General features: G+C 35.6%; 1 protein-coding gene across 1 annotated transcript in view; it reads left to right on the forward strand.

Annotated features, from left to right (window-relative positions):
- SUGT1 (SGT1 homolog, MIS12 kinetochore complex assembly cochaperone) overlaps positions 1 to 14,199 on the forward strand; it is a 43,588-nt gene that overhangs the window by 1,838 nt on the left and 27,551 nt on the right. Inside the window, exons 3-10 of the mRNA XM_036831774.1 lie at positions 4,939 to 5,029; positions 5,698 to 5,767; positions 6,769 to 6,839; positions 7,948 to 8,001; positions 8,387 to 8,403; positions 9,415 to 9,449; positions 11,098 to 11,194; positions 11,989 to 12,096. Coding sequence (XP_036687669.1) covers positions 4,939 to 5,029; positions 5,698 to 5,767; positions 6,769 to 6,839; positions 7,948 to 8,001; positions 8,387 to 8,403; positions 9,415 to 9,449; positions 11,098 to 11,194; positions 11,989 to 12,096 — 543 coding nt within the window. The remainder of the gene's footprint in view (positions 1 to 4,938; positions 5,030 to 5,697; positions 5,768 to 6,768; positions 6,840 to 7,947; positions 8,002 to 8,386; positions 8,404 to 9,414; positions 9,450 to 11,097; positions 11,195 to 11,988; positions 12,097 to 14,199) is intronic.

The following is a 14,199-nucleotide window of genomic DNA, read 5'->3' on the forward strand; positions in this document are numbered from 1 at the left end:
ATGTTTCTTCCCAGCCAATAATTCCTCTTACCCACCTGTTCTGTACTCTGTCACCATCAGTTAGTTTTTCTTGGACTTCATGTAAAAAGTATCATACACTAGGTATTCAGTTGAGTGTAGATACTCTGTCTTGCTTTAAACATTATGGGAGATACATCCATAAGTTGTTTGCTTTTCACTGCTGTGTAGTATTCCACTGTATTAATATAGCACAATTTATTCTAACAGTGAACATTTGGGATATTTCCAGTTGTTAGCTAGTGTGAATAAAACCACTGTGAATTTTCTTGTACATGTACTTTGGTGAACACATGCAGTTCTTTCTTTTGGGAGTGCATTTGTTTTTTTCTTTCTAGGAGTGAAATTGGATAGTGTAGGTGTGTGATTAGCTTTAGTGCATTTGTCTGTGAAGTGTGGCTCTTGGACCAGTAGCATCAGCATCACTTAGGAACTCATAGAAATGCAAATTCTTGGACCCCACCCTAGATTTTCTTTTTTATATTTTTTGGCTGCGCTGCAAGCATGTGGGATCTTAGTTCCCCAACCAGGGATCAAACCCGTGCCTCCTGCAGTGGAAGCACGGACTGCCAGGGAATTCTCCACCCCAGATTTTCTGAAAGCACTTATGACTCCTGTAGGCCAGTACTCCTTACCCTTCCGTTTTACAGAAGAAAACAGACCCAAAGAAGTCCAAGTGATCTGTCATAGAGATGTATGCGGCCAGTTAGAGGCAGAATAGGGGCCTCAGGGCACATGTTTCCTGATTCTTAGTCTAGTGCTGTAGAATAGCGGTTTTCAAAAGCATGATCCCCAGACCTTCTGCAGGAGCATCACCTGGGAATTTGTTAGAAATGCAAATTCTCAGGACCTGCCACACACCTGAATCAAAAACTGGGAGTGGGGAGAATGATCTTGATAAGAACCAGCTTGTGTTAAGAGGAAATGTTCTTTTTAAAACTTGAGATGACTTTCTCACAGAGATAAACAGGCAAATGTTAATTACTAAGTAATTGGTAATAATGAGTAGGGCTGGAACCTTGATGAGAAGTGAGAGTCTGTTTCCCTCTAGATTTTCCCAAGGGTTGGTTTAACAGTAGCTATTTTAAAATTAAGGTCGCTTGATATCACATCAGTTAAAATGTCACATTTTTATATAAGACCATCCAACTAAGAATAAAGAGAAAGTGTATCAAGCTGATTACATTTTTCATTCATTAAACAACGTTAGTGGCAAATGCTGTACTGGGAGCCAGAGAGCTAAAGATGAAACTACTGTAGTGAGGGAGTTTGCAGTCTAGTGGAGAGAGACAGGCAAGTCAACAGATCGTTAAAATACAAGTACTCCAGTGGAGTGGTGTATCAGGTACAGTAAAGAGCGTAGCAGAGTAGAGGCTAACTGGGGAAGTCAATAAAACTTCGCAGAGGAAGTCTCAGTTCAGTAGAAAGAGAAAACATATATGTGGATTATGAGAACCTTTCGAGGCCCAGTGTGAGTAGTGCTTAAGAGCATGGGCTCTGGAATCAGACTGCTTGGGTCCGTATCCTGGTTTCAAGAAAGTTCCTGCTATCACTCTTCTGGATCAGATTTCCTGTCTGTAAAATGGGATTAACTAGGACCACTTGAAAGGGTGATTATGAGGATAAGTAATGTAAGGTACAAGGGTGAGGCCCTTGAGGTAGACATCTTATAGATTCATTGCTCTCTAGGTTCTAGCCATGCTGGCTTGCTTTCTGCTACTCAAATGTGTCGAGCTCAGTCCTGGTGCAGGGCCTTTGGACTTGCAGTTCTTTTGCCTAGAATGTACTCTCTATTGAGTATCTCTTGTTTTGCTTGGAAATGCTCATCACTCTAGATTTCATCTGAAATGTCACCTTCTCAAGGAAGCTGTTTTCTCTGACTACCTTATCTGAATTGGGCCCCAATGTAAGCTTCAAGAGTGCAGGGGTTTTGTGTATCTGTTTACCACTGTGTTCTCAGCGTAGTGCCTGGGATGTAGTAGGCACTCAGGTGTATTAATGACTCCTACCCACAATTCTTGGAACAACTGTGAGGTGCATTTACAAGCACGCTGAGGCTAAAGAGATTAACTTGCTCAAGGTTATCGAGTTTAGAAGTGACAAGTCTCAGGTTCAAGGCATCAAGGTCATCCTCTGGAGGAGTGAGTAGGATTGGGGTGTATGATATAATTGTTCGGGAGCTGACTCTGAAGTAGTTGACCACAGATAGCTTTGTTGAGGGCATAGCTGGTTAGCATAAAGTATACCAGTTCTACATGGTTATGTGATTTTTCTCCAGGAGTGCTTGCTAGTTTAGGAAGAGAGAAGGCTTGATACTCTTTTGTTTATCCATAATTGGGGATTAGCTGTGACTAGAAGAAAATGGCAAGGGGAGTCAGGCTGAGATATCCAGAGCTAAAGGCCTTTAGACGTTAGGTCCGTCTGAGCAGTCTGCTTTTGCTTTTAATCTTAACAACAAGTAACCTTTTTGGATAGCATTTTAAGAGACCCTAAAGCTCTATAAAGATTTGGAAATTAATTTCCTAAGATCCAAGTCTTAAACAATTTTAATGCCTTAAAAAGGAATTTTCCCCCTTTCATTCTGTGTTATCGGTGTACTTCCTTTACCATTATCTTGTTAAAGATTTCAGTGTAATTATATTTTACACTTCATAGGTTTCTTTACTTTTGCGGACTATAAACACAGCCCATTTTCTGTGAGAAGTACTATATCTTTGGATACGTTTCATATAAGTCTGATTAAGTAGCCCTTTGCTGCTGTGATTCAAATGTTGGCACTGAAGTCCTTGCCTTTCGAGATACCTCTCTTTAGTCCCTTTGTATTCTAGCAGTCAGTAGCTGTTGTTACAGAAACAGTAGAACACCGAAAACACGCCACAAGTCAGATGTAGTTAAGACAACCACAAATAATTATTTTACCGTCACTTTTTCCGGTCTTATTATATTGTATATTCCTTATTCAAAATAAATTTATTGTTGTGTTTTATTCATGACTTACAAATTGGTGTGTTATAATGTTCAGTTTGTGTTGAGTGGTTTTTTTGGTAACTTTTTTTATTGATAGCCTAATAAGTCAGTTGCTTAGTTTATTTAACTGAATGACCATAACTGGTTCTCCTTAACCAACAATTGGTTTGTGTTTTTAAAGGTCATTCGTTTGCAAGTTGGTTCAAAATTCAGAAGTTTATACCTGACTCCTAAAGAAAAGGAATATTTTATTCATCTTTGAACCTCCAGTGTCTGGCCTATGTTTGTTCCATAATATGTGTTTAAAAATACGTTTTGAAAAACAAACAGAAAAACCTGACTACTGAAAAAAATAAAACTACTTTTTGAATTGATGATCCAGATATTATTATAATCTGTAACAGCCTTTTTGACCTATAATATACATTTTCTTGGTGAGGAGAGGCTGGAAATGTGGTTTTATGATATATTTGAGTAGATAATGTAAGAAGCCATCAGCTGTTTTCAAAATTGTTTGAAAGCTTAGTGGAAGATGGTGTTTTTAGCTTAAGAATTTCAAAGTATTAGAAAATCTTGTATTAATACAAATGTTAGATGGTGTGTGAAAGAAACTTGGAGTAAAATTTTACCATGAGGCAATGTTTAGTGGTTAAAATTTGATTTGGAGTCAGACCTGGATTTGAATCCTGTCTCTGGCACAGTCACTGAGTAGGAAGTGAGGGAATGGATTTTCTGCACACATCTGGGGGAAGAGCATTCTAGTGGGAGGGAGCAGCAGGTGCAGGGTCCTGAGATGTTTGCAGGACAGCAAGGAGGCCATTGTGGCTAGAATGGTGGAGCAAGGAGACGAGTTTTAAGAGGTGAGATGAGAGGGAGAGCAGAAGGTTATATCAAGGAGGGCCTTACAGATCATTGGAAGGACTTGGGCTTTTGCTGTGAGTCACCTGGAAAGGTGTTGGAAAGTTTTGAGCAGAGACATAGTAACAAGATCTGATTTTCATTACTGCTTGGATCAGGGTGATAGGGGTTAAGGTGGTAAAAAATGGTTTAGATCTTAGGTATGTTGGGTTTTAGGTTTATGATTACCTAGTATACATTGCTTTGTGAGAATCACACTGCGGGGTTCAAGCAAAGCCACATGTGTGGCTGTTGAAGTAATTTTGCCTGTTAAGAAAACTACCAAGTCCCTAGGGTGTGTGGGCAGTGGGTAGAGAATCACAGCCTTCCTGTTTGCCTGCATTTGTCCTTGGCTTCACTAATCGTGCTCTCTCTTCTTGCATCAGTATTGTTCTAGCTACCACTTATGAACTGTGACTGCCCAGATTGGCAGAAGTTTTAATCGCTCTGTTAATTCTTGATCAGTTGATAGTAGCTATCTATGAGATATTGTATCTGGGCTTTTGACAGAATGCTGTAATTTCTTAGGCCATTGATAAGAGGATAGGAGAGGGCCAGGTAAACTTGATTATGTATTTATTGGTTCCATTAACCTCCCTGAGCTCTAGGTTTAACTTCCATTTTTTGTTTGTTTGTTTCTTTTTTATTTTGTTTTTATTGGACAGCTTCACATTTTCTAGGCATCTCAAATTCTACATGATCTTTGAATCTTCTCCAAATTAGAAGGAGAAAATCAGTGGTGGTCAATGTATATGAACTAAACTCTCCAGAATAAATGAGGTGATAATAATTACCATTTATTGAGTTCTGCTGTAGGCCAGGAACTGCTAAGTGCTTTAGGTAGATATTACGTTCAGTTGTGGTCTTTTGAGGGGAGAAGGGAGGAGAAAGGGAGATATTGATCCTCTTGGAAAGAAAAGCTCCAAGCTTGTTTCCCTGTTATCTTTCCTCCAAATACTTTATGACAATAGGTTATTTGATTAAAAATCATGTTTAATTAGAATTCGATGGCTTTTAAAAAACATTTACTGACACTCAGCGTGTTTGTATTTGTAGGAGCTGACTAAGGCTCTGGAGCAGAAACCAGATGATGCACAGTGTTACTGTCAAAGAGCTTATTGTCACATTCTTCTTGGGAATTACCGTGGTAACTTTTCTTACAAAGCATATTGTCTCTATAAGTTACTTACAAATTTTGCCCAAGATACAATGAATCAAATAAAATAAAGGTTATCTTCCAGGATTTTTAACTTGTCTTTCATACAAGGTGAAGTAGCTGAAATGTGACAAACATTATGTTGAGCATCACCCATTTAAATTTTATGGTTGTCCATTCTTTGGTGGGTGTAGAATTTGTACAGATTTCGTTTATGGTTATTGGATATGCTAACAAAGAATGACATCAAATTTACTATTTTACAAAGTATTTAAATGAATTCCCTTGTTTTATTTTTTGTAAAAAGAATGTATTTCTATATTCTGTAATTTTAATTATCTGGATAGATAATCTGAGTAGGAAGAAATTAAATACCTTGAGTCAGATTACATAAATGATGTTAATGAGAAAATTAGATGAACTTTGTGATACAGAGCTTTATTCATTGCCTGAAGCGCTTTAAGAAGGAAGCTAAATATTAGGTCATTAGGAAGGTATGAGGGTAATTTTATCTTGGATTAACTTTTCCTAATTTAAAATCATTTGTCCATTTCACCAGCTTGAAAACTTAAAAATCACAGGCTAATTCAAATTTTGTGTGTAGTATTTGTTAGGATCCATAAGTAACTGACTAAAAAACCCATTTTTTTCATATGCAGATGCTGTTGCTGATGCAAAGAAATCTCTTGAACTTAATCCAGATAGTTCCATTGCTCTGCTGAGAAAGGGGTATGCAGTACCTACTCTTCTTGCTGGGTCTGGACTATAGTCTCTTGAATGAATTAATTGTAAGCTTTATATAAATAGTAAATTCTGTATTTATACATTTTATAGCTGAGATAGGATTCAATTTTAGGTATGTTTCATACTTTTTTTTTTTTTTAAATACTGAATTTTTTTTTTTTTTTTTTTTTTTTAATTTATTTATGGCTGTGTTGGGTCTTCCGTTTCTGTACGAGGGCTTTCTCCAGCTGTGGCAAGCGGGGGCCACTCTTCATCGCGGTGCGCGGGCCTCTCACCATCGCGGCCTCTTGTTGTGGAGCACAGGCTCCAGACGCGCAGGCTCAGCAACTGTGGCTCACGGGCCCAGCCGCTCCACGGCATGCGGGATCTTCCCAGACCAGGGCGCGAACCCGTGTCCCCTGCATTGGCAGGCAAACTCTCAACCACTGCGCCACCAGGGAAGCCCTGTTTCATACTTTTATTGTAGTATAGTTAGTGTATATATATAGTTTAAAATAGTGATGGTTGAAATAACTGCAAAGTCTAGATGAAACTCTTGGATTTCACATCCCTTTTTTGCTTCATCATTTGGAATTTACTGTATTTAACTGACTAGAGAACATCTATTCCTCACCCAAGCTGGACAGGCTACATTTAATGAAGACTCTGTTATCTGTGTACTTTATATCCCAGTTTGTTTCTGTTGATAAGTGTGACTTTATTCTTTAAGAATCAGAAATTCCTTAATATAACTATATTTCGGAATAAGCAAGTATATACAATTAGAATCAAGAAATTCCTTCTGAAATGAGTTCCAAAATTGGATTTTAATAGGAATTAAACTAGATATTATAGTAGAGTATTTTAGGAAATCTCTTGGCTGGCTTATTAACATATACTTAAATTCTTTCTTTTAATAGTAGGGAAAATTGTTTTTTTTAATTTAGAAAGAAGGCTGTTTTTCATGATCTCATGTGTGTGTATTTGTTTTTAATATGCTCATGCAGGATATGTGAATACCATGAAAAAAACTATGCTGCTGCTCTAGAAGCTTTTACAGAAGGACAGAAATTAGATAGTAAGTATTAGAATTATATGTTAGTACACTAATCCATTATATCTATGTGTCTTAAATACCATAGCTGAATTTTGTTAGTGTAATCTCAAGTTAATTATAGAAACCCAGCTTTTTTCTCTTCTTAATGACATTTCGTGTTGATTGCAGAATTTGAATTTACTAAAAAATTGATTAAATTGGCCTTTCTTTAGCGCTTAAATCACAGATAAACTATCATCAGAAGCAGAAAACTATATACACACTTAGTGCTCCCAGTACTTAGTCTGGCTTTATTTTTTTTCTAATGGATAAGTGAAAGTTTAATTTGCTCTCACATTCAGAAGTCTATTTAAGTTATTATTCAGATTGCTGAGATAAGGAAATCTTACAATGAAAATTTTTATTGAGACATGAAGTGTTAAGTTTGGGGTAAAGTATTATAGGGTATTGAAGAAACATGGAGGTTTGAGAGTATTGGGAGTTTCTAATATCACCTTTTTGAGAGAAATAGATGAAAATTATCACAGCAGTATAGATATCTGTGCGTAATATATAGAAATTGTAAGAGCCAAGTATCAGAAGCTCTGCAAAGTACAAAAAGGTTGTAAGTAATCTCATAGATAGTTATAGACTACATAATCCTAATTGTGTACTATCATTTTATTTTCATCTTATGATAGAGTGTTATCACAATTCTCTAAAGCAGTAGCTCCTAACTGGGAATGGTTTTGCTCCATGGGGGACATGGAGCAGGCTTCAGTGGTTGTGGCTCGTGGGCTCTAGAGCTCAGGCTCAGTACTTGTGGTGCGTGGGCTTAGTTGCTCCATGGCATGTGGGATCTTCCCAGACCAGGGATTGAACCCGTGTCCCCTGCATTGGCAGGCAGATAAAATTGATTTTTTAAAAATCAGAATTCTTCAGGATGAACAAGTAAATATTAAACCTAACTAATAGGTTTAATATTAGGATAGCTATAAACTCTGTTAGGACAGATATTTTTGTCTAATTCACTGTTGCATCCACAGTGCCTAGAATAGTGTTTGGAACATAGGTATTCAGTAATTATTTGTTGATTGAATATGTTAGGTTGTGCAGATGAGTGATGTTACAATCAGTTTGTTCTTTCTAGGTGCAGATGCTGATTTCATTGTCTGGATTAAAAGGTGTCAAGAAGCTCAGAATGGTAAGTATGCAGGTTTCCCGTGGTCTTTCCATTTAAAAAGAAGTAAATGTTTGACATTTTTTTGTTTTGAACTTTATAACTTATAATTTAAGTAGTGGATGTTCTGTTAGGTTGGGATTTCCCAAGGTATTTTGATTTTTTACCTCATTCGTTATGTTGAAAGGGAAATTTGGATGGATTTGTTTTGCAGTGGTATTACTGGCAAGAAATTACTGAGGAGTCTCAAGTGACTCCAGGATGCAAAGTTAAACCACTTTCCCTTATTAGGTATGCATGGAGAATTGGTTTGCTTAATCAGTATGTTTGTGCCGTAGAAATCATGTATGTAATTTTGCCTATACATGTACTGTTACCTGAAAATGTTTCCTTTTTATGTTTTTAATAGGATCACAGCCCGAGGTGGTAAGTCCAAAGGTTTTATCCTTTGTGTTTTTACTTAATTATATTATTACTAAATATATTTGAGGCAGGACTCAATGAATGAGCTTTCTGTCAGTTACATATCTCTCTAGGGCAGTTTTACTTATTTTCTTCCTCCAAATGCCGTCTCTTCCCTTCTTATTTAGGGACAAATTAGAGGCCACCATTGACCCAGGGCAAGTTCTTTAGATTTACAGTCTGAACTGGCACACATAGTTTAGGAAAGTTTGGATTGGTTAAGAGTCACTTTGTTTCTCAGTGGTCAGTGTAGAATGTTTGTTGCAGAGAGGCCAGCCATAAACGGTGTAAGACAATATCAGGAAGGCACCATGGAAATAGTGCTTCATATGTTTTTCCAGAGCAGTTTGATGCCATTGTTAAGCCTGAAGGTTATACTATAGTCTTAAAAATGTTTTTTTAAATGTTATTGTTATTTTCAGCTTAGAGAGTTACTGAATCTTGGAACTGGACATTTTATATGTAACCTTTTCCAAACATATCTTCAGAAATTTTTCTGTTTTTTATCCTTCTTTTATTTTAGAAGAAAAACGGTTTTTTCAAATTGAAACTCATAAAATTTTAAAAATGCTGAGTAACGGAGATCAGCTCGGTGCTTTGTGACCACGTAGAGTGGTGGGATAGGGAGGGTGGGAGGGAGGGAGATGCAAGAGGGAAGAGATATGGGGACATATGTAGATGTGTAACTGATTCAGTTTGTTATAAAGCAGAAACTAACACACCATTGTAAAGCTATTATACTCCAATAAAGAAGTTAAAAAAAAATTAAAAAAAAAAACAACTGAGTATTCTAATTCCTGTGAAGATGAGTATTATTTAACAATTATGGATACCATGCTCTGTAGGAAGGTTTCGTGAAGTTATTCCATATCAAAGTAACTATAACACTGGGTAAATTAATAATACATGCATTTTTAATATGCAGTTAGTAAACTAACTTGTAAAAATCTTTCTCTTTCAACTTGCCAAAATCAGTCTGCATCCCAGAGGACTTATCAGTCAAAAATCAAGTAAGTGTTTCTTTTTCATAATGTGTGATAAATATGCCTAAAGGGAAAAAACCCTGTTGTTGAATAGTAAGCAAGTCCTTACCTGTGATTTAAGTATTTCTTAGTTTATAAAAGAAATCATATTAAAGCCTTGAAAAACTAATTGTAAGACTGTTAACTGATTTGAATTAGTGTTTATATTAAGGTTAAAATCAAATCACTTGCCAATTAAAACTTAACTTAATTACACATTATGTCACCTTTCCATGTATTAAAGAGAGCCTCTTCCATTTAAGTTATTGCTGTTACCTAGGTAAATAAGTTAGTAGACTTGATAGAATTGTAACTCTACCTGCCTTTTATATTTGGAGTAAATTTTTCATAGAATAATTCTGCATGAATTGAAAGTCACTTGCTGAGGGCAGCAGTTACAATCATGAATAAGTATTTAGCAAGTATTTGTGTTCTTTTTAGTTGTTCATTAGCTGTGTGTACAACTTGTATTCTTAGTGTAACAGAAAGAAACACAAGGCATTAATCTCGAGCTTTGCATCCTGACTGAATTTCAAAGGAAAACTGTGAGACTTTTAAAGATCCAGTGCTTTTGACGTAAAATGGCTTGAAAATGTTAAAACAAAACAATTTATTCATGTTCTTTCTGGGGAGATACAGGATGACTCTCCAAGTACCTAGTAAACAAGGAACTTTAGTGACAGGAGCAGGGGTAGGGTATATAAACTTAATAATTGGGAGTGTTTGGAGTATAAAATAATCCCACATTGATGTAATAAATATACCATGTATCAGGGTACTGTGCTTAGTCCTGGGAATGTGGTAGTGGCAGGATAGATAAATAGCTCTGCTCTCATGGAGTTTATAATCCAGTCTAATTTGAAAGTGATGATATATTTTTAGAGCTTTCAGTGGGAAAGATACACATAATTAGAATCTCTAGGCACACTAATCTTCCCACATACTTTGAGATTGAAGGAAGGTACTGTATCTAATATTGTGCCTGGCAGAATGAGTTAAATTATTTTAATTTTAGCTCATTTGCTTCTATTCCCTGTGCTCAGGGCTGTTTGCCCCCAGCTTCAGTAAAGAGATCCTGGAATGCGAGGTCAGGTTGACCTGGGTCCAGTGTAACGCCTGCTACTAATGTGCCAATTGCCTCACCCTTCTGAGCTTACTTTTTTTTTTTCATTTGTAAAATAGGGATGGAAGTGTTTACTTCTTAGTATTAGGTTGAAATGAGAGGATAAAACTGTTGATGGTGTATTAGAATTGTTACCTCTTAGAATAAATTTTATCTTTGAAACTAGCTGTGCATGTGGCCGCATGCTGTGTGGTGTGGCCAAAAAAAACCAATTAGCTTAAGCACAACAGTATTAGAGATATGTTAGAACCTAGAAAATTATGTAAGTATTTAAATCCACTGGAGGGGTTTTGGACATCATCGACCTTACTTTTCTCTTCCGTTAGTACAGATCATATGAAATTAGTTACATAAAATTGTTTCTGTGAATCAACAGCTGCTTTGCTATTTTGTTCCTCAAGGTGGAGCTCTTGTTGTTCATCAGATTATATAGTTTTTTATATTGACAAAACAAGCAACAACTTTAAGAAAATTATAAGTTCTGTTTTAAGTTTCCTTTTTCTTTTTTAATAGGTATGACTGGTATCAAACAGAATCTCAAGTAATCATTACACTTATGATCAAGAATGTTCAGAAGAATGATGTAAATGTGGGATTTTCAGAAAAAGAGGTTATTATAGTCTTTGAATTATTTTTGGTTAAGGTTAAATACTTTTATTTGTAAATATAAATATATATTGCAGAATAATCTATAGCAGTCTATTAGATATATATCATTTCTTCCTGAGACAATGTGGAAAATGCTGATGAAAATCTGAAGCATTGCTTTTCCATTTGAATCATTTTAAGTTTTGAGACAAGAGTATGTATACTGTATGTTATAGCTAGGTGTGCATTGTTTTCTCTTTCTTTAGATTTGGAATTCAAAGCAGAATTTGGTTGACAAATATAAAAGACATTAGTAAGATATGTGCTTTGGTTACACATTTGTGTGGTATACTTCATGAAAAAGATCCACTTATTGTGACTTTTATATCTTAGAATTTACTAACCATATTAAATGAATATGACTTTCAATAACTTGGTTTCTTAGCATTTAGTAGAAAACCTTGTGATAGATATTTAAGAGAGTTCATGGTAGAACTAGATGTTTTGCACATGAATATTTCTTTGTTACATACTGTATTATTTTGTTCTTGTGGATTGAGTTTCCTTGAGATTTAAATGTTCAGTATGTGTTATGAAACATACTCTGTTCTGCTATTTAATTATGTATATGAGAATTCATGCGAAGGATACCAGATTTTTAAAAGATTATTTTGAGATTCTTAAGTCTGATATTCCATAGAAAATTTTGAAAATAATCTGCAGCAGTACTGAAGTTCTGTAATTATAGTCAATTTAAGTACTTTACCCTTCTTTAAATAAATTTATAAAATGTGCTACTAATTTTGTGATCATTAGTTGTCCGCATTGGTGAAACTTCCTTCTGGAGAGGATTATAATTTGAAGCTGAGACTTCTTCATCCTATAATACCAGAACAGAGCACATTTAAAGTACTTTCAACAAAGGTAAGATAATTGAAAAGGGTTGTCAGTGGTAATCTGTGATTGTGAGCTTATAGATCCTTCCAGCCACATATCTTTAAATTAAATATGAACAATAATTTTTGAATAGCAGTTTTTCCACCTTCCCAAATTCTAGGAAAATGGATTGTAAAAATCTAACCTCAAAAGTGTTTGTATGCTTATTAAGATAGGTATAATACTTCTCAATAAAGAGGTTTTCACAAAAGATACGGTGATCAGCATTTTTTTAAGATTTGATACTGACAGTGTCTCATGTCTTGAACTTGTCAGTTTGGTCTGTTGTGATATACAAATACTTCTCTCACATTTTCTTATGCAGTTAAAAATACAGACTACTATAAAGATGAATCTGCTTTCTTGTTTTTTAGTTAAGCTGACTTTTAGGTTACTTTGTTATGAAGGATTAATGAATAATTTAAATTGCAGTTTGAGTAACCATAATTTTTAGATTCCTTTATATTTTCAAAAAGAAGTAAGAATATGCAATAGAATTAAAATTCATGGAATATATCAGCTACCAGTCAAAAGATGTAGTACGAGTAGGTAGAAGTATAATTTAGCAGGAAAAATACTAAACTGAAAATCAAAAAATCTGACTGGTTCTTTGCTTGCCCTGTTAATTTAGAGTAGTCACACATAGGGCAAGATTTTCAGCATCTATAAAAATAGAGGGATATGCATTGTGAACTCTGAAATCCTTTCATCTGTAAGATTGTATGAAGGTATATGATGAGTTAATGAGAAAGAATGATATAAATTCCATTACTGCACCTTTTTTATGCGTATGTCCTGCAACACAGTGTGTTATTTAACTTTTGAGTTTAGTTGTGTGAATTTTCCTATCATAGAATAGAATCAGGGTTGGCCTGTGTCATGAAGAATGGTAACTGGGCCTGCAGGAAGAAGGGGACACCTGGAGAGGGTTGGAGGAGGAAGTAAAGAAGTAAAGAAGCAGTAGTTTTTGCATCTAGTTAAAAATGATCTGCTCACTTATCTATTTGAAATGTACAAAGTACAAAGCTGTTTACTTAAGAGGCAGAGATAGGAAACAGTTGCTTGGACAATAGAAAGTGAGAAAAAGGGTGACATATTGTGAAGATTTTTGTCTTACTGGCCCCATCCACATTGGGTAGAATTTAATAAGATAATATTGGGTACAATAAGCGCAAAACTGTAACTAGATTTGAGAGGGAGATAGGTCAGAAAATTAGGAGTTTGGCATTTTTGTACATCTTTCTATTGAGAAGTTGTTAATGCATGTTTTTTTTTGAAGTAATTTAAATGTAAATTGATTTGTGTGATAGATGGCAAATAACTTAAAAACCTGTGTTACTGGGCCACCTTGTATAATGGAATAGTGTGGTTGGTGAATACACAGGTATGTGTGGCTACAGTCGAGGATTTAACTAAGCAGTGTCCGTCTTACTCTTTATTCTCCTTTGAATCTTGTGAGTGCTTATTGATTCTAACCATTCCCCAGCCCCTCCTACTGTGTTCCCAGTTTGCCTTTTTTGCCCCTTGCTCCTTTCTTTAAACGCTACATTACTACTTTCCTTTCCTGTATAGTAGTTTGTTTATATGTACACATTTATTTCCCTTACTCTTAGTAAGTCTTCTGAAGATAAGAAGGTGTCATATTTGTGTCTCTGTATGTGCTTCAGGTAGGGTTACCAGATACAGTATAGGATGCCCAGTTAACTTTTTATTTTTTTGAATTTTATTTATTTATTATTTATACAGCAGGTTCTTATTATCTATTTTATACACATCACTGTGCACATGTCAATCCCAATCTCCCAATTCATCCCACCACCACCACCACCACCCCCACCACCCCGCCCCTGCTTTCCCCATTTGGTGTCCATATGTTTGTTCTCTACATCTGTGTCTCAATTTCTGCCTTGCAAACCGGTTCATCTGTACCATTTTTCTAGATTCCACACATATGCGTTAACATACAATATTTGTTTTCCTCTTTCTGACTTACTTCACTCTGTATGACAGTCTCTAGGTCCATCCACGTCTCTACAAATGACCCAATTTTGTTCCTTTTTATGGCTAGTATTCCATCGTATATATGTACCA

Source organism: Balaenoptera musculus, chromosome 18, assembly GCF_009873245.2.
Source record: "Balaenoptera musculus isolate JJ_BM4_2016_0621 chromosome 18, mBalMus1.pri.v3, whole genome shotgun sequence".
In the NCBI taxonomy this organism is placed as follows: Eukaryota; Metazoa; Chordata; class Mammalia; order Artiodactyla; family Balaenopteridae; genus Balaenoptera; species Balaenoptera musculus.